Here is a 20,119-nt window from a genome sequence, read left to right as displayed (position 1 = left end):
TTGATTTGATTACCGTAAAGTCAGTTGAAAACACATACTTTTCTAAAACATTGCAGCTTACGTGTCATTAGAGTTCACTTTTTTCAAGATAAATTTCACACACAGTGAAGTGTACAAATCTTTGTATTACTTTGGTAAATACAAATACCTTGTATACCACAACCTCTACCAGGATATATAAAATTATACAGTTATCTTTTTTTGATGGGGTGCTAGAGATTGAACCTAGGGGTACTTTACAACTGAGCTATGTCCCCAACCCTTTTTATTTTTTATTTTAAGATAGGCTCTCAATAAGTAGTTTAGGTCCTTGCTAAGTTGTTGAAGCTGGCCTCAAACTTGTGATCCTCCTGTCCCAACCTCCAGAGTTGCTGGGATTATAGGTATGCTCCACTATACCTGGCCATGGTTATCTTTTTATCAAACATTTGGTAGTCTTGTAATTCAAGTTAGTGAATTGTACATTTATTCCAGAATTAAAACCTGCTTTTCTGATTACCCTATAATCTTTTATTGATTCTTTAGTTTAATACACTGACTTCATTGAGGACATGGTCATGTCTTGGTACTTGGCCTAGAGAACCCACTCAGAGGTATGATGAATGATGGTCTAGTTATTTTAGTTATCATTCTGACTTCCTAAAGTAGTATGTACAGATCCTTGGTTACCAAAAATCTTTTAGTGTTTTAAGGTTTCAGATCATTTTTATGAATTAAGCTTACCATATTCCTATTATTTTTCCACTTCAGCTTTGCCCCAAGTAGCCTTGAAATCCATCCTCTTCCCCCCTTTTTTGGTGATTATTATTTGATATTTCTTAGACTTAGATTGTTATTTGATATTTCTTGTTTAAAGATTTCTTAGACTTATCAGGCATGGTGACACATCCCTGGTTCCAGGTATTCAGGAGCCAGCAGTAGGATTGCTTAAGCCCAAGAGTTTGAAGAATGCCTGGGCAACATAATAAACCCCAAATCTAGGTAGGGAGGTAGGAGGATAGATTGATCAATTTATCCCTCCTCCCTCTCCTGCCTTCCTACTCTCAGACTGTTCTAGGAAATTAGTATGGACCTGTAAGTCTCTTCTCTATATCTTCATTCATTCCTTTGGTGATCTCACCTAAGCTCATAGTGTTAAATACTTCTATTCACTGATGATAAACTTCTAAATTATTTCCAGTCTGGACCTTTCCTGTGAACTTCTCATCTCTACTTGGACAACTTGTAAACCCTCTAACTTTAATACAACACAAACCTAATCTTAATCTTTATGTCTCTCCCCACCTCCTTGTCAATTTATTCATCCATTTTTTTCTTAATGTTAGCTGTTGCCAGGAATTCAATGAGTTAAAATGTTAGTTACTTGTAAATGAATGAAGAGTCCAGTGTTTGAAAGGTTATAGCTAATCCCCAGACTTCCTCCTCATTTTAAACTGAGGTGTGTGTGTGTGTGTTTAAAGGTTGACATAAAATGTTTAAAAGTCAAGATCTTCAAAATTCTGATTATTGTTTTTGGAAGTTGGTAGGTTTGTGATTTTTTTTATGGTACATTTTTTTTAATGTGATTTTTTAAATGTAAACCCTTTGGCAGTTTGTCCTATTCTTTATAATCTACCTATGATTCCCCTCACATCTAATTCTAAGGAGAGCATAGATTGGATATCTAGATGACAATATTGCTTAGGTAATATCTTTTGACATTTCAGCAACTCTGCATCAAATAAAAAAATTTCCTAACCACCTACTATTAGGTTTTTTTTAGAGTAATAGATAAATCTTATGCTGGCAGTTTAACTCAATGATCAAATGGACTCTAGTTGTTAAAGTTGACGGCAAGTGTCAGGGACCAGATTTGTCCTACACTGGCCTGAGGGATTATCAGGAGGAAAAAAAGGGAGATGTGGACACAGCACTGTCCCAGTTGTCTGCAGCAGTGGCAGTGTGCTGAGGATGGTAGATTCTTTACACTTTCTTTTTCACTACTCCCCCCCTTCCCGCCCTCGCCCCAGTAAGTTTCAAGGAAAAGTAGAGAAGTTGATCTGAGCACTGTTGGGGCACTCCCAAACACCATTCTTTTTTTGGTTGTTTGTTTGTTTCTGTGTTTTTTGAGTTTCAATTCAAATTTATTTAGTTAAAAAAATTTTTTTAAAGTTACTGGTGGACACAATGACATTATTTATTTATTTTATGTGGTGCTGAAGCTTGAACTCTGCCTCACATATGCTAGGTGAGCATCCTACCACTGAGCCACAACCTTAGCCCCTCAAATTTATTTAATTTTAAAGGAAATATTAAAGGGCATTTCAGAATTTAGTAGAATCCTGCAAAGGAGAATGCTTCAGAATGTCTGAACACGGTTCTTTATATGTGAGCCAAATGCATGGTATAGCCATAGTTATTATGGTCTGAACCATACGTCTTTTTCTCTTTTTGAAACAAAAATTATGGCAGAACATACTTTCACCTGAAAAGTCAGCATTATAATCAGTTCTTTTTTTTTTTTTTTTTTTAAAGAGAGAGTGAGAGAGGAGAGAGAGAGAGAGAGAGAGAGAGAATTTTAATATTTATTTTTTAGTTATCGGCGGATACAACATCTTTGTTTGTATGTGGTGCTGAGGATCCAACCCGGGCCACACGCATGCCAGGCGAGCGCGCTACCACTTGAGCCACATCCCAAGCCTATAATCAGTTCTTTGAGAAAACTGAAATGTACTTTCATAGCATAGATGAAGTAAGGATTATTGCGTACTCCAAGAATCCTACTTTTCTAAAATTTTCACGAACATGTTCTGTACATTCCATTGTACACCCCAGGTCCTCAAATAAAAACAACAAAATAGCAAGTCATATTAAAGTTGCAAAAGGTGTTGGGGATTTTATTGGGTCAAAGAGCTAGAATAAGTGCTAATTATTAATAGCAAAAAAAATTTACTTCTTAAATGGCCGGTATTCCTATGCTTTTGAAAGTGTAACCAAAATGATTAAACATTTTGTATTTGAATCTTTGCAAAGAGGACAGACTAAGAAGATAGCCCAGGTGAGTGATTGTGTTTCTATTTGTGTTTACCAAATTGTATGGATTGGTTTGCCACTGAAAGTTTTGTGAAATTGTATTGTGTAAATTATAGGTAATTCTTAGAGGGTGGATACTTTTATATGAATGAAATTCTTTGGAATTTTAGGGGCCCTAAGGAGAAGCAGGTAGTAAGTCAAGATTCAAGCAATGTTGAAAAGTAGAGAAAATTTGTGGATGATGGAGGAAACAAAGTAAATTTCCTTGTTGATAACCTGGTTTTTGAAATACAGTGCTTAAGAAAGAAGTTCTTGGACTGAGCTTGTGACTCAGTGGTAGAGTGCTTGCTTAGCATGTGTGAGGCACTGGGTTCAATTCTCAGCACCATATATAAATAAATAAAATAAAGGTTCATTGACAACTAAAAACATTTAAAAGAAAAAAAAAAGTTCTTTACTTGAGATCTGGACCATAAGTTTCATTCGGATATGTCAATTCTGAGCAAACTTTATATTGAATAAAGATTTTGATAATATGGAGGATTGTTATCCAGCTAATGTGAAATATCCTGTTGTGTGCACTGAACCCTAACTCATGGTCTTTGTGATTTTAATTTTTATACCTTTCCCTTGCCCTCATCCCTTAATGAGTCTGGCAAATCTGCCTTGGACCAAATCTGCCATTATTGGAAGGGCTGCTTCCTAAATTAGATGTGATAGACTTGATATACATGTACTCCAAGCAAAAATGAACATAATAATTATCCTTAATTCTCTATCATTTAGTTTGTCCTGAAATAGATTTATTAGAACCTGAAATATCAGTAGTTATTTCTTATTTATTTTAGGAAACAAATAGTATCCATTTATGATAGTGGGTAGTATGTGTCTTTCCATATAATTTTAATGAGAAAAGAATCCAAGAGGCATCACTTGATTTTAAGTAATACCCAGAAGGAATCTTGAATTAGTGATTCTGAACCTTTAGGAATTTTAGCTTTTAAAAAAATTTTTTAAGTTATACATTGACACAATATCTTTATTTTGTATATTTATTTTTATGTGGTGCTGAGGATTGAACCCAGGGTCTCTCAGTGCGAGGCGAGCGCTCTAACCACTGAGCCACAACCCCAGGCCCAGGAATTTTAGCTTTGATTCATAAAGACAAACCAGAGTAATGTTGTATTTAGTGTTACAATGCATTTTATAGAGTAGATTACCTTGAGCATGAGGTCAGTTTTATATCAATATTAGGTATGAAAAGTATTACTAGATTGTTGGTTTATTGAAAACTCTTAATTATCAATCTTTATTATGGATATTGCACATTAACTTAATAAGAGAAGAAAGCCTAGAAAATAAATTTTAGGGAAGCAACACATGGATCTCACATGCTTTTAATGTGACTACATTCTCTGCTGGTGGATATGTAGCATTTTGTTCTCTACAGATTGCTATTAAAAGCAGGAGACATTTTTGAGCATTTACTATATTCAAGCCCCAGAACTTTACATGAATAAATCCTTCTGTGGTTGTTAATACTGTTAATTCTGTTTTAGGGGTGAAGGGCCTTAAAGGTCGGAAGACTTGTCCAGAGTCATAGGTTCAAATATGGAGCAGGCCTGTTAACTACTATATTTACTTACTCCTGTTGAAATATAAATTGTTTTACTTACTAATGGCTTATGATGAATTTTAAAGAGACATGGTTAAAATTTCTGATAACTATTCAGACCAGTGATTGCTATATCTTTTAAAATGTGTCCCTTTTTAGGAAATTAGCTATCATTGTATAGATTCTTATCCAAGGAGAACATTTATGATTATCATCAACAACTAGAGACGTTGCATGAAACATGCTTCTCTTTGTTCCTGATGTACTGGAAGATCATTTTTTGAGGTGTGTGTGGGGGGTATTGCAGTACTGAAGAACAAACCTAGGACCTTGTGCATGCCAGGCAAATGCTCTGCCACTGAACTAAATCCCCAACCTGTGAAAGACGTTTTTAATTTTAAATTGTATCCCTAGTCTAGAAGATGTGTAATGTAATGTAGTAGCTATTTACTGAGTCTCCTGTGTATGTGTGGAAACAGTGTACTTTGGGATATGATAAGGAGAAAACATGAACTACTTAACTCCTCAAGAGAGTACTCATTCATTCTTGCAGACTTTTCTTGGCTCAAGCCTTGGATCATCACAAAGATTAGATCATCATAAAGCATGCAGCATAGCTGTATAGGATGCTGACCAAGGGTTGACGCGAAGAACAATTCTGCCTATTCTCCAAAACCTCCTTAGCTAATAGTAGCCAACATTTCTCGTTATTATTCCCACAGCTGGCTCTGTTTTAAAATTAATTCACAGATTTTTGCACTTATGTGTCTTTCCCCTAGGTAAACCAGTGCTTTTTCTTTACCAGATGAGAGCTGTTGGTTTGGTTCTTTGTCTTGGCCACAGTGAAGATCAAGGTCAAATTTTATTGCCCTACTAGGGTTTCCAAACCCTTTCTTGTGAGTTATCAAAAACCCTTTAGGATCTACTGAAATCTCGGAACTCACACACAATATTGCACTAATTTCAAGAGGTTGTTGGATTCTCTGAAACATCCTTAACTCTTGGGGTTAAGAATCCCTGCTTTTGATCTTTTTGCATCCTATTCAGGTACTCGGAATATATTAATATATTATTCTAAGTGTCCTTAACTCTAAGCAATAAGTTATGTGTATGTGATGCATATATTGTTTTCAGAAGGTTGGGGTGGTTTACAGTTGCCCTTCATGCATTTGGCATAGGTTATTTTATTTTATTAATTTTTTGAGATGTAGTTTCCCTATATTGCTTAGGCTGGACCCAAACTCCTGGGCTCAAATGATCCTCCCACCTCAGCCTTCCAAAGTGCTGGGATTACAGGTGTGCACCATTGAGCCTGAATTAATTTTGGGGGCTGGTGGTGCTGGGGATGGAACCAAGGGTCTTAGGCATGCCAGGCAAATATTCTACCACTGCGCTACATCCCCATGGGAAATGTTTTTATTCATCACAAGATCTGTTTTGACCTTCATAATGATGAATTAGGTGAGCTAATATAAATGATTAGATAGAGTTTTTGAAGTTAATGTGTTCTAAACACAATTGTGAATGTTATTCTGTAAAGTTCATGTTTACTATGGCTTATCTATCTCTTCCCTATGGTTCTTTCTAAATTCTCTTGAAAGCTGTAAAAAGACTTTGCCTCTGGGGCTGCATTTAAAAATCTGAATCCTAAAGTAAAGGATGAGTCATTGGCTTCTGCCCATCAGGATTGTTCACAGGTGCTCCTTCATGCTGATTTCTAACAGGAGTTCCTAAGTTGGAGGCATTGGGTAACTAGATGCCTTTTTAACACTACCCCCCCTTTATTGTCAGACCTCCATGTAGAGAGAGAAAGAGAATATTTTTAGTTTGTGGGCTTTGCAGGGCCTCATTGGACTTTCCTTGAAGATTGCTTACTCCTTAATGTTCCCTTTAGAAAGTAGAAGGCGAGGTTCAGGAGCTGTCCTTTAATAGTGTTCTCAGAACATGAATTAGGAGCAAGGCCACACTCATGCTAAGGAAAGATGTTGAGGTTAGCTATGACTTTCACTTCTTTTTTCCTTCTCTCTTTGCAAAGATAATTTATAGTACATTTTGTCTAAGAGAGACTTGAGTATCCAGCTGGTTAAATATATTTAAAGAAGGGGAGGGGATCTCTTCAAGCACACCTTGAAGAAGTCTATCATGTATTTGAGTGGGAACCTGAGAATGCTGTGGGCTTACAGGCAAAATTAATAAAGCAACTGTTAAAGAAATCAGATATAACTTTACATGAAGTTTTCAAGCTTAAAATATGCAAGAAATTATGTTAATAAGTCCTCCTTTAAACTCCACAAAGTGGGGATTGTTCCTTCTGTGCAATTTGAAACCACCATCATCTATGCCCTCTAATACAGATGGAATGAGTTTGACAGTGAAATGAGTGCTCTGTTTCTTGTCTCAGCACTAGTTACAGCTGAGATTCCTGGTGTGAGAGAGATCTTAGCCTCTTGATCTCAGCATCCTTGGATGTTGGGAAAAAGTTGACCTTATTTATTCCTCTGTCTGGTCCTACTGTGCTAGGACCTACTGGGGCTGGAGAATCATGAAGTGCATACTGGCAAGTATGGCAGACTCTTGGCATTCAGTTCCTGGAAGTTTCTCCCCTGGTGCTGCCCAGGCATGGCATCTTGTCTTAGGGTGTTTATACCAACTAAAGAACACTAATTAAAAATCTTTTACCATATTTTTATCCCCTGGTCTGATTAAGTAGATCCTGCAGGGAGCCTAGTGATCTGCATGGTTACTACCAGTTGTCTTTGATAAGAGGTGTGCAAGATGATGCTTGAATCTACCCCACATATAACAACTGAGATACAGGCTAGGTGCCATTTTGAATCTCCCCAGGCTGTGGCGGCAGTCCTTTGTGTGGGAAGATTGGGAGAGGAACAGCCAATCCCAGGCCCTGTGAGTTCTATTTTCTGTCCACTTGTTAAGGATTATTATCGAACAATTTCTTATTGCTCAATAGCCGTTTAGTGCCCCTACCCTTATCTTTGCTTTCTGAGCCTAGTTTTAGAATTTTGCAGAATAAAGTTAGGAGGTGATTTAGCTGCCCTTTTTTCAACTGACACATTTGACATTGTAGAGGAATGAGGCGCAAAACAGCTAGCTGTTCATTTAAGGTTTCTTTTCTGCCACAAGTGGCTTTTCAAGTTTCACATGTCAACAATGGTGGATCATCAAGGGAAACAAAAGAGAGAGACATTCACTTTTTACAGTATACACAATTTTAATAACAAAACTTTCCTGTACACTGTACTTTGTCCCCCCCCAAGACTCCCTATGTAATAATATGTTCTTCCCACCCCCAACCCATCTGCCCAGATCCCACCCCCCAAAAAATGGCTCTTGAAGGTGATTGAACACAATGTATTTGGACTGTACTTTGTGTTTCCAGTCTCAGTATTGATAGGCTCACCAAACATTTTTTATATCAGACTATTATTTTTTGTTTTTTAAATCAAGGAAGAAAAAGTTAGTTGAAGGAGCTGCAGAAATTTCCTAACGTTTGCAGTAACAAAATAAAAACTTGAACAATGATTTTCTATGTTTTTGGACCTTATTCAAGTACTGTGAGTTTGTCCCAGGTTAGATAGGTAGAAATATTTAATTATCTATGGATGGCCTCGTCTTTGTCTTATTTCTGACTCAAGCACTTTAACCAATAAAGTATGACAACTGCCCCAAAGCAGACATTTGAGATAGGTCTGTTACTGTATTGCTGTACTAAAAAATGATCGTGTAGATCAGCTGTTAAAAATATTATTTAAAAATTTTTATGTTGATATCCACACTTGAGAGAGAAAGAGACAGACAGAAAAACGGAATTTTTAGCCCCCCAAATATCTATGTATAGGGAATATGTCATAAGAAAATAATATGCCTGTTTTGAATTTTAGGATTCAGAACTAGTGCTACATAGGATTCATTTTTATTAGGAAGATGGAGTCTAGCTCTTGGTGACTAGCATTAGAATAAGCAGATGGATTTTAATAATTAGTGGGAGTTGGGAAGTTCAGACAATTCCATTCATTGAATTGGTACAGAAATTAACTTAGGCACATTAAGAAATTACATGTGTTAGTACAGATTTTTGGCTTAAAAAATTAGTATCTTTGCTTTTTGATGCTGGCAGTAAGTGTTCTCAGAGTTATGTGGATTTGCAAATTTACCAGCCCACTCTTTAGAGAAAGGTGATTTAAATTGCTGGCAGGCTACAGAAATGAATAGAAATAATTGCAAACTAATTCTTGGTTCCTAGGTAGATATGGTATTATAGTCTTCTTTGGCTTTCTTTTTTTCTAAAAGAAAAGGGATTTTTTTTAGCTTTTTATTAATATTTTTCTATAACCTTGAAAATTGGGTGGGGGCCAGGAGAAAGGATGGGTGGATGGGTGGTGGTAAAGTGAATAAGACCCCACCACATTACAAAAGTCCTGGCATAGTGACCAGGATCTGTAGTGTTGTTGTGATACTCCTCCACCCTGGCCAGTTGGTGAAAAAAGCACAGTTGGCAGTCTCATCTTCAAACCTGTGCTGATAACTGAAATACAAGTTAAATGGAACCCTGCTTTCTCTGGGAAATTAAAAAGGGAAATTTGTGCTTTAAATGAGAAAGGAAAATTCTTGTTTGGCATTATTCTCTTTTCTCAGTGGGAATTACTCCAAAATGTAGAGGGTTTAAAAAAAAAAGTTATTTTTCAACTGAAAAGTATGCTTTGGTGGTCCTTGTAAAGCTGTTTCCCTGATTACTAAATGGCTTTTTCACATACATTAAGGATTTTGTCAACTGATGATCCATTTTACTAACTATATTCTTTTAGGATTAATGTGGGAATTCCCAGCTAATATTTCTTATCCCTTTACTCATTTTGAATTAATTTTGGTTTTAATTTGAAATGATGGGAAATCACCTTCTGCTATTCTTCAGGGCTGATGAAATCTTGTGTATTCTGAACAAGCTATCTGTCATCTGACAAATGGCTATGGTCACCCTGATAAATGAGTTGGGAAATTTTAGCCCATGGAGTTCTCATTTGTAATAGGGGCTTCTAATCTAGCCCCTCCGTGGGGAAGTAGTGCACTGCACTCTGTGCCAGAAAATCAGCTTCTGTCTCTGCTTGAGCATGACAGTGTCTGGTTTAACAAGAGATGAAATGCTCACTCACTGAAGATAACTGAACTGGGCTGAGGCTTTGACAAACTAATCTACCCACCTTAAAAAATGTAGAGAGCACATTTTCATCATTATGTGTAATCTTGTCCACTTTTTATTGAGACATATTTTCTTTGAAATGTAAGTAATCTTATCAGTATTAGAGAAAAATTATGATTAAACCTTATGGGTGAAATTATAGAGTTAATATGTTTTAAATTCAATCTTGGGAAGAAAATATGCCTTGAGTGAAGGATATAATGTTAACATTTATGTTAAAAGATGTCTGTCTGTCTCTCTCTTGCCTGTAGTAGTGATTGCCTCTAAAGATTTATGCCTTTTTAACATACATTAAAATGACAATTGTAAAAATGCTCACTTTTCTAAAATCAAATTAGTGTTTTAATTTCAGGTTTTTTTTTTTTTCAACATAATGGAACCTTCTTTATGGAAAAATTCTGTGTGAATTGGTAATTTGCATCTATACCCCAAATATATCAGTTTTATCATATAAATCATAATCGAAGAAATAGGATACTTGTGGTTGTTTTCTGCATGAATAAATGGGCATCATTATCATTTGAAATGTTCATATTTACAGTGGAGAACCTCCCCCAAGGCAGGTCCAGGGGCCTTGCCCTGTTTGGTGCAGATTGTATATAATCATCACTCCTGACTGCTTAGTTACTTCAGCTAACCTGAGAGTCAGGTTTCAAAATCTTTCTTTGCTCTTCATCCCCTCACTTCCATGCTGTCTTCTGGTTACTGCTGTGTGACTGCATAGGCATTTTGGTGTCCTAGCCTAGATTCACTTCAGTAATATGTTGTTCTTGTTTCATAGAAGAGTGTCACTCCCTCCTGTGAATGTGTATCTTTATTAAAAGATCAAAATTGAGAATATAATGAAAATATTTTTTTTTCATTAAAAAAATGAGAATTAGTGTTATGCCTGTTGCTATTCAATTTTAATTTTGGCTCTTTGAGGTTTAAAAATTTAAAGATCTGGAAAAGGCAGAATAAAGAGATTTAAACCCCTTTGACAAGGCATTTTTGATTGTGACAGGGTTGTGGGGTGGGGGGAGTTTTTTCTGAACTGGAGAGAACATGTCAGGGTTATTAAATTGATTCAGTTTTTCTTTTTTCTCTGAAATAATTTTTTTCACATAGATGTAAATATAGGATTTAGTATGTTAATTAGTAAATTGGTAATTTAATACTAGTTTTAAATAATAGTCTAAATGCCACAAAAATCAACATGTTCATTGTAAGTCAAACTAGATGATAAGAAGTCGGTGTAATTATTTAGTATTGATTTCATTGTAATGAGACCTTTTTACAATCCCTTGGATTCTTTATGTAAATATATCAAAGAGTCACTCAGCTTATTAGAGTTATATAAAGGGTGCTGATTTCATGATGTGGACTTTGATAATGTCTACTAACCCAGGCAGAAACTCTGGAAGAAAAGTGTTTAATATTTATCAGTCTTCAGTATACATGTAATTCTACTTCTTGTACTAGAAGTAGATTACAGATTTGAGTAAATACCAAATTATCATATAAGAGAACTTTGCTATCTCCTTTTAAGCAGCAAGCCAGTTGTGATACATAGAATGAAGAACAGTCATCAAATAGGTATTGATCCATATCTGTTTCTGCTCAATACCTTCTTTTCAAATTGTTTTCAGTAGAAAAAAAAATAGCATATGGAGACCTTAGTGTAAATATTTACACACTAGTATATAATTACATGTGAAACGGTCTATTTTGAAGTAAGCATTTTTAGACTTTCCAACAGGAGTGCAAATTAATGTGATCATTGCTTCATTTAACACTTAAAATATGGTTTCATTTAAAAAATTAAAAATACTTCAACACTTCAAAAACTAAGTCTCCACTTGGTTTGGAAAATTAGGCTTAATGTCACCATTGGTAAAAATTAGATATGTATTTAGCCCCTACTATGTAAAATAGGTTACTTATCTGATATGATTTTTGATGATGGGTAGGTATTATACTTCACATTCTTTGTATGGCAGCTGCTGACACTTGCACTGTCCATAACCATTAATGATGATGAAGGGTCCTTCATGGGTGGGTTCATACTCATTATACGGTCCTTGGTCTGACATGTTTGACATATGGAGTCGTGTTTGGGATCGGAGCTGCCTATGGTTCTGAATCATTGAGCACTGCCTGATTCTTCTTAAAGTGGGAGGGCAGCACTTCCTAGAGATGAACACTATAAAAATAATAAAAAAGAAAGAAAACAATAAAGCCATTGTTCCTGTAATTACCCGCTGAGTAAAGATGGCATTGTCTGGTTCTGGAAAGTGTTCCTCTGTAGTAACTGCTATGCCTGCAGTAGTTGGAATTTCTTTGTCTCCCACATGGTAACTTGATGAGCTTATTCTTTTTGTATATTCAGTGGTTGGATCTCTATAAGTTGTAGCCATGGCAGTGACAGTGGTTGATAAGTTCCAGCAGAGCTGAAATCCATGGACTGCATCTAGAATATCCTCTCCTTGGGTGTGGTCAGGGCTGTGGCAAAGGATGGAGTGCTCCCACCGACCTTGGAAACTGCCCAGCCAAGAGGCCAGAGCACATATTCGGGGACTGCATTCCCACAGATTGCCAGAGAGGCCAACAATTGTGAGGGATCTCAAGGAGCCTAAGATCTTGGAATCAAGACTGTTTAACTTGTTGTTATCCATGAGGAGTATTTTAAGATTAGGCATCGTTTCAAACACTGTGAAGTCGATGGCTTTGATTTCATTTCCAGTCAGGTCTAGCTTTTCTAAAGTGCTCCAGGTCCACTCCATCCCACACGTCAAGTTGCTAATTTTGTTCCATTGTAAGAAGAGCGTGTGCAGACTGCTTAGCCGGAGGAAATGAGCAAAATTAATCTTCGTCAGCTGGTTGTGCTCTAGGTGAAGTTCTCTCAGTTTGATTAATCCTGCAAATCCATTTCGAGCCAAACTTCGCAAACGGTTTGTGCTCAGATCCAGAAACTCCAGACTACGACAGTCCCAGAACAGGCGTACTGGGATAGTCCGCAGGGAGTTGGAACGTAAATGCAAGGTCTGCAGCTTCCGGAGGCCATAGAAGAGCTCTGGGTGCAGAGATGACAGCTGATTAAAAGACAGGTCCAAATTTTGCAGGTTAATCAGTTGGGTAAAAGTTGTATTTGGCAAGTAAAATATTTTGTTGGAACTTAAGATTAATTCCTTAAGTTTATATAGTCCTTGGAAAGCATCTTCTTTTACTGTTGAGATTTGATTGTGATCTAAGTGGAGCCAGGTAAGTTGACTGAAGCTGGCAAATTGATCTCTTTCGAGCTCTGTGATGTGATTGTGCCTCAGGGACAGGCCCAGAGAGCCCTTGTCTGTGGCGTTTGGCACTGAGTGGAAGCCCTGAGAGTCGCAGTAGAATAGCAGCTTCTCGCAGCGGCATTTGGGTGGACACGCCATACCCAGGGCAGGCAGCATTTTTAAAACCATACTCATTGCATATATTGCTGCCAGCATAGGGGCCCCTAATGGCCACTTGAAATGTAAGCCTGCAGAATATAATTTAAGGAAAACAAGAAGATAGGATATTTTTTCAGCAGAACATATGGGCTATTAAAAAAAAAAACAAAAACACATAACATTATGGTGAAAGATTTCATTTATATAACTTATTTTTCATTTACTGCAGAAAAAATTAACCTTGTTGGTATGACTAGAACACAACTTAAACCATTTAAAAAGAAGATAAAGCATGTTCCTATCATTAGCTGCCTTTACCCAAACCTCAAAATTCAAAAACGTGACTGTGATTTCCCTCAAAATCCTAAAACGTGAAATCAATGGCTTATTTTAACAGCGTGATTCCTTGTTGACTGTACAAGACATATAAATGCATGGACTTACCCATTCTTCTGAGTACATTGGAGGCTGCATTCAGTCGAGGTTGTCAGACTCAACGCAGTGAGTCTGTAAAAGGCTCTAACATGCAGGAGCCTTTGACCAGTTTCCTGTTTTCTGTGTCCCAGGCTTTCCTTGTAAAATTGAATCCACCAGGGTGAGTTGTTTTTTCCTTAGCATATACCTCTGGAAAGCATTGGTTTCATTTTCTGTGATGCTCTAATCTCCTAAAACAGTTTTGAATATAAGTTATTAATTTTCTCCCCTCAATTTGCTGCTGGTCATCAAAGCTTCAGTCTCTCCTTTCCGCAGCCGTTAGTTCTCTCTGTCTTAACTTGTTGATGGCAGATGGGCGGCTTGTTGCAGAGAAGAGCTCCTGGAGCAGCATGAGTGCATTTACTGAAAAGCTTTTCCGAGAAACGGCACAAGAATGGATTTGCTTATGTGCTGCGACCACACAGAACTGTATATAGGCTGACGTCACCGGGTGACGTGTCTTTTGTTTGGGTTTTCCAGAAGCTTTACTGTTAAAAAGCACTGTGCTTTGTAACAGTATTGGGGTCGTCGTAAGACCCTTGATCACAATAAAGCAAGAGAAGAATTCCTGACTTTAAAACATGATATTCCTTCAGTGTAGGAAGCAGCAGTGAGGTTGTAATAAAGGCTGCATTCAAGAAGACCCAGACCCATCGGAACAGTGAGTCGGACTAGCAGAGTGATGATTTTTAATGCGTGTAAGAGCCAGTGTTAGACTGAGATTCTGCATAGAGATCGTTTAAATGGGCAGAAGCCTGCACAATTGATTTATAAAGTGCTGCTTTAATGCCAGCCTATGCAAGGTAGTGTTGCTGCTCTGGTAGTTGAAATGCTGCTCAGTTGCCTTGTTGTCATGCTTGGTTAAAATCTAAGCATGACTGTGATTTGCTTTAGGTATGTTGGTGAATTAAGTGGGCTTGACTTTTTTTGGCTTTAAGAGCTTAACATCTTAAACCAAGAATAAAGGGTGTATGTAGGGGCTTCCAAAAGAAAACACTTTAAAAAAAAAAAGAATTTCAGGGGAACTCTAAAAAGATTTCCCCTCTGTCCTGTTTTATAACAATGTTTGCTCACCGTGCTGATGGAAAAATAATGCTGAGTTGATATTTGAATGCCCTGGTAGGAGAAAAGGGCAGGTGAATACCATTACTTTAACATACATGACCTAACTATTAACAGGGATGATTTGGACAAGTAATGCAATGTGGTTGGATTCTAACATGGTCCACTTTATTTACTTTAGCATCTCTCTTTCTCCTTAACTGAAAGCCTCATCTGGTGTTTAGATTGGGGGGTTGTGGGGCTGAAATAATAGAACATTTGCACACTAGCTCCTATTGACACACTTAAGAACTTACTTTGAGTCTCATACTATTGTTGGAATCTCTCTTGTAGGTACAAAAGGTCACTCATTCTTTGGAATAGAATTTTTGCTTTGGCTTGTTTTTGCTTGACCTAACTCTAGCTTCTCCCTGTCAGCATCATCACTTTTCAGACCTTGGATATGAATGTATAGCTCTAGATTTAGTGTATAAACATAAATGATGTTCCTAGCATGGGTCAGTGTCATATTTTCAGGACTGTTTAAGGTAAAACATTTTACACATCTTGCCTTAATGATTTGACCCCCATACACCTATGCACTTATCTTTAGTGATTCTTGTCTCAGACTTGAGGGCAGAAATCTAAAAACTACTTGTGGTGTCTATGAAATAAGAACATCATTGTCCTATTGGATTCTTAAGGTTTCACTCCACTGGGCAAGTCTCATTGTCTAAAGGGCTAAAATTTTTGTGTTGGAGCATGGTACTGCAGTGAGGACTAGACGACTCTAAGGTCCTTTCTTTGTTTCCTGTGTAAAGGGGCTATGGAAACTTAGCAATGCAGGGATGTACTTTGAGTTCTCCTAAAAGCAACCCCAAGATGGAGTTGGAATTACAAGAGTTTTACTGGGGGAAATGCCTGGGAAGTACAAAAGGAGAAAAAAGGCAACAGGAATACTGAGGACTGGTAGAGTCTTCTGTCTAATACATGGGAAGGGAGAAGGAAAAGACAAATTAGACAGTTTGTAGTGTAGTTCTTAGATAAGTCTCATTGACCAAACAGAAATCCCCAGGCCAAAGTTGCCTGTGGGATTCTGTTTACAGTCTTAGGACTGAGCCCACACTAGCACTGTGTTCCTTCATGTTGCTGATTTATGGAGAGAGGGAGAAAGGTCTTGTTTTGGACCCCAAGGATGCCACTTCCCCCACTGACCTTGATTTTTTTTTTTTTTTTCCCTATAGTTTCTCCTTATAGGCTAGATGTTTGTCGGGCTTGAGAAATTTTGTTGCTTGTTCATTTTCGTGTGGATAAGGTTTAATCAGATTCCTACAAGGTCTGTGACCCTAGGTTTCAGAAATACTGTTCTGCAGGAGCTTGCCCCAAAAAGTTAACAAGGAGGGGAATCTCACATGGATGGTCTCTGGTAATCCTCTCCCCCGACCCACCCAACAAGAAGCCAGTCCTTGTGGTGTTGTAATATCTTACTGAAGTCAGCCACTCTCTGATTAAAAACAAAACAAAACACAAAACAATACAGAAGCCAGATTAATAACTTCCCTTAAGTAACTATTTCCATGAAAGAAGTGTGTGAGTCAATTGGATTAGGACAGCCACAGTTGGGATTGAGTTGTATTCGAAAATTTAGGGGGAAAAACATTTCCTTCCCTTTGGATTCTTAGTTTTCATCTTTCTAATCTACATGACTTATCTTTTGTATACAAATAAATGGAAACTAATTAAATTGTATTATCTTAGTACTATTATAAAAGACTTGTGGGCCTGGACATTTGTCTAATGAAGCAATGAAAAGTCTTAGTAATTTTATTATTGTTTTAATAAGAGAGATGGTCTCCACTATGTTGCCTAAAATGACCTCAAATTCAAGATCCTCCCTCCTCAACTTCCTGAGTAGCTGGAGCTATAAGGAAACATAATTGCTCCTGATCTCCATCAAATCATTTTTTGGTGCCTCAGAAGAAGTGGGCAGTACTGATGCTATATCATAGGATCCAGGAGTACACCAGCCTCTTTTCTTATCTGCTTGCTCTTTAGATTCAAAAGGTCAAGGCTGTGGACCTAAAAATAATGTTTGCCTTAAAATTGGTAGAAGTGGTAGAGCACTTGCCCAGTATGTGTAAGGCACTGAGTTCTATCCCCGGCACCTCATAAAAAAAAAACTAAATAAACAAAATAAAGGTATTTAAAAAATGGTGGAAAACACAGTTCCAATTGATGAAATTTTGTATCATATTTTGGTCTTTATCTTTCTTTAGTTGAAAGGGCTATACAGATGCCCTTGTTCTTTCTGAACTAAAATTTCTTGGTTTTCATTTTAGAACAGCTTTATTCTACATACAGATGCTTTTGACTTAATTAAAGTGATAGTACAACTTTTGGAAGATTCTATGTATCATCTCTTTCAACTCTTATTAGTTTAGATGCTCATGATTAAGGCAGAGGAGAAAATAAAATTTAACCAGTCTCTCCTCTCTGTAAAATGGTTTTAAGCAGATTTAGTGTGTTAAATTACAGCAGGGTTTAGGTGGCTGTGGTTGTCAGCATTCCCCCACATTAGAGTTTACTCTTAATATATATTGCTGATTAGAGAGAGTTATTCCCCTACTTGGAGAAATGTGTATACATATGTAACCACATAGCTATATCTATCTACAGATGTATTTTCTTTTTGTCGGGGTGTGGGGGAGTGCCAGGGATTAAACCCAGGAATGCTTAACCACTGAGCCACATTTTTAGTTTTCAGCCCTTTTTAGTTTTGATCTTGAGACAGGTCTCGATCTTGAGACAGGTCTCAATGAATTGCTTGGGGCCTCAGTCTCCCCAGCCATTGGGATTAAAGGTGTGTGCCACCATACCCAGCACATTTTCTGTTCTTTTGTGGTTGATAAGGAGCTTTATGTTTCATACCAAAAAAGTCAAATGTTTCCTAAATTGTGCCCAATTCTAAAAGTTGCTAATACCCTAGCACCAGACTGATATACAGAAGTGCCCTGGAGATAATTTAAAACTTTCTTGTTGACAGTCTTGATTGCTCCTTGGAAAATCTTTTCACATTTATCAAAAAGGAATAGCAGTTTTTAGGGTAGAGAACTTAAACTTTGCAGGTCTGAATATTTCGTCTGCTGAGATCCTTTTGGGGGGGTCTTAGTTGGTAAGCACATACTTGGACCTATGTTGTATTGAGACTTGTATTATAATGAATAAGTGAGCTTTAAGTGTATTTTTGTTTTTGGAAGGAAGAAGGAATCTTTCCTTTTGAAAGTAAGTGTCCATATTACATTAGGCCTCTAGAATCCCAGTTTTTTTTGCCTGAATCATCATCCCTTTCCTTGTCCACTGTTGACATTTTAAAAAGTTTTTTGTCCTCCTGTTAGTAAACCCAACAGAGAAAACTGTTGAAAAGGATGTTGTTTACTACACTAGTGGTGGTGAATGGTGTTCCATTTTTATCTTGTAAGTTACACGGTTTGAAACCCATCTTTCTAGTTTTGGGGGCATGTGCATTTGGGCATTTGTTGCTCTTGCAGGATGTTAGGGTCAGGATCATGTAATGGCCTACATCCATTGTGCTAGAGTTATTCTGTGCCCAGAGATAGATAATTCAGTACGTCTTGGTGATATACCTAAGTTGGACATTAGGTGAGGGAAATCTTCCATAAGAGAAGATTAGGCAGGTGTTAAACCGTGGCAATCTTTCATTTTTCTGCCATAGACATCAATAACAAAACAAATATAACAATCTTGAATTCTTGATTAATATATACATAGACTGAAATATATATGACCAGACCACTCTTCTTCTGCCAGTGGCTTTCTTGTATTCATGTCTCCCCCTTCCTTTGTATATAGCAAGCTTTGTTTTTTATTCTTAAATACTAGCCCAACCTTGGGATTGCCCTTTCTGGAACCTCCATCTCTACATTTCAGAGTGGCTTTTGATTTAGTCAGGTTTTCTCCTCCCAGTATGGACTGCCATGGGCTACACAGAGCCATTTGAAATTGGGAGATGATATATACCCATTCATACTTACTTGAAGAATCTTTCTTAATTTTAGTTGGCTCTGTGACCCAATTGGCTAAATTTAAAGGAACTGGTTTGCATGTATATTGGCTAGACGATAGCACTCTTATTTGCTGAAGCTTGGAAACATCATTCTCTAAGAACCTTCTTAATAAGTTCTAGGGTGGAATGGCAGTAACATGTGCCAAGGCAATAAAAAAATTAAATATGTGATATTATCAATGCAAAAGAAATAAAAGGCAAATTTATATATAAAGTAAGGTTCTGTCAGTAAAACTTCTGGGCTACAGGGTATGTTTATTTAAAACTGATAGACATTGCTTTTCCAAAAAGTTTTAAAATCATTTTCTATGTCCTGCCCTAGTCTGTAATTATGTACCAACCATCCTTGCCTGCCATTAACACCATTGTGGAAGCCATCACACTCTAAATATGTATACAAAGCTGATAGTGAAAAATATTCTTTTGTTTCTTCTTTAAAGAGGCTTAAAATTGGACATCATTTTGTATGGATATTGGCATTTTCTTTTTTACAGGTAATATGTTACATTTTTTTCATTCTAACTCTCTAGTCTCAGGACTGGTCATTTTCATATAGACTTGTGTGACTTTTTTTTTTAAATGAAGGAGATTAACTTCATCATGTTTTACAAATATTTCTTCTAGTCACTTGTCTTTTGAAGGGTTTTATGGTTTTTGCTAAATGTAGCTCTGTCATCTGAGAAAAAACATCCAAACTGTAATGTTCATTTCTTAGCTCTTATTGAGGTAAGAAAGAGAAGGGAAATAGAGTGATATGTAATGTTAGAATTCCTCACCTATTGTTTTAAACTTTTGGATGAAATAAATAGTGTTAGGCATACTAGAAACTATTCTATTCTTTGTAATTGAGGGATAGGGTTCTCTTTAGGGTTTAAGGGACTGGGGGTTGGCTCAGTGGTAGAGTCCTTGCCTGGCATGCGTGGGGCACTGGGTTCGGTCCTCAGCATCACATAAATATAAAATAAAGATATTTTGTCTACCTAAAACTAAAGGATGAATATTAAAAACAAAGGGGAGGGGGATTTAAGAACATGTCTACAAAACCATTGTATTGTAAGATTAAGGTACTGTTGAGCTTTGTATAGATTCTCAATAACTTCTTGTCCCATATTCAGCTTACACAGAGCCCAGCAGCCATCTGTGGGCCAGGTGGAAATAATGGTCAGTTGCTTCTCATGTTATTCACATCAGACCATTTAGGTACACACCCAAAAAAGCAGGGAGTGTGGGCATTGGGAATTAAACTCAGGGATGATCAATCTCTGCTT

The 20,119-nt window shown here is 37.0% G+C and overlaps 2 protein-coding genes across 2 annotated transcripts in view; one reads left to right on the top strand and one right to left on the bottom strand.

Moving 5' to 3' along the window:
- Ctnna1 (catenin alpha 1) overlaps positions 1-20,119 on the top strand; it is a 170,428-nt gene that overhangs the window by 90,304 nt on the left and 60,005 nt on the right. The gene's annotated exons all lie outside the window — the stretch shown is intronic.
- Lrrtm2 (leucine rich repeat transmembrane neuronal 2) lies at positions 11,795-13,700 on the bottom strand. The gene is made up of 2 exons (XM_076857242.1): positions 13,697-13,700; positions 11,795-13,341 (listed from the first exon to the last, which is right to left on the bottom strand). The coding sequence occupies exons 1-2, from the start codon at positions 13,698-13,700 to the stop codon at positions 11,795-11,797; spliced, it is 1,551 nt and encodes a 516-aa protein (XP_076713357.1).

Source organism: Callospermophilus lateralis, chromosome 5 (assembly GCF_048772815.1).
Source record: "Callospermophilus lateralis isolate mCalLat2 chromosome 5, mCalLat2.hap1, whole genome shotgun sequence".
In the NCBI taxonomy this organism is placed as follows: domain Eukaryota; kingdom Metazoa; phylum Chordata; class Mammalia; order Rodentia; family Sciuridae; genus Callospermophilus; species Callospermophilus lateralis.
Note: the sequence above shows the minus strand (reverse complement) of the source record. Positions and strands in the feature narration are given on the sequence as shown.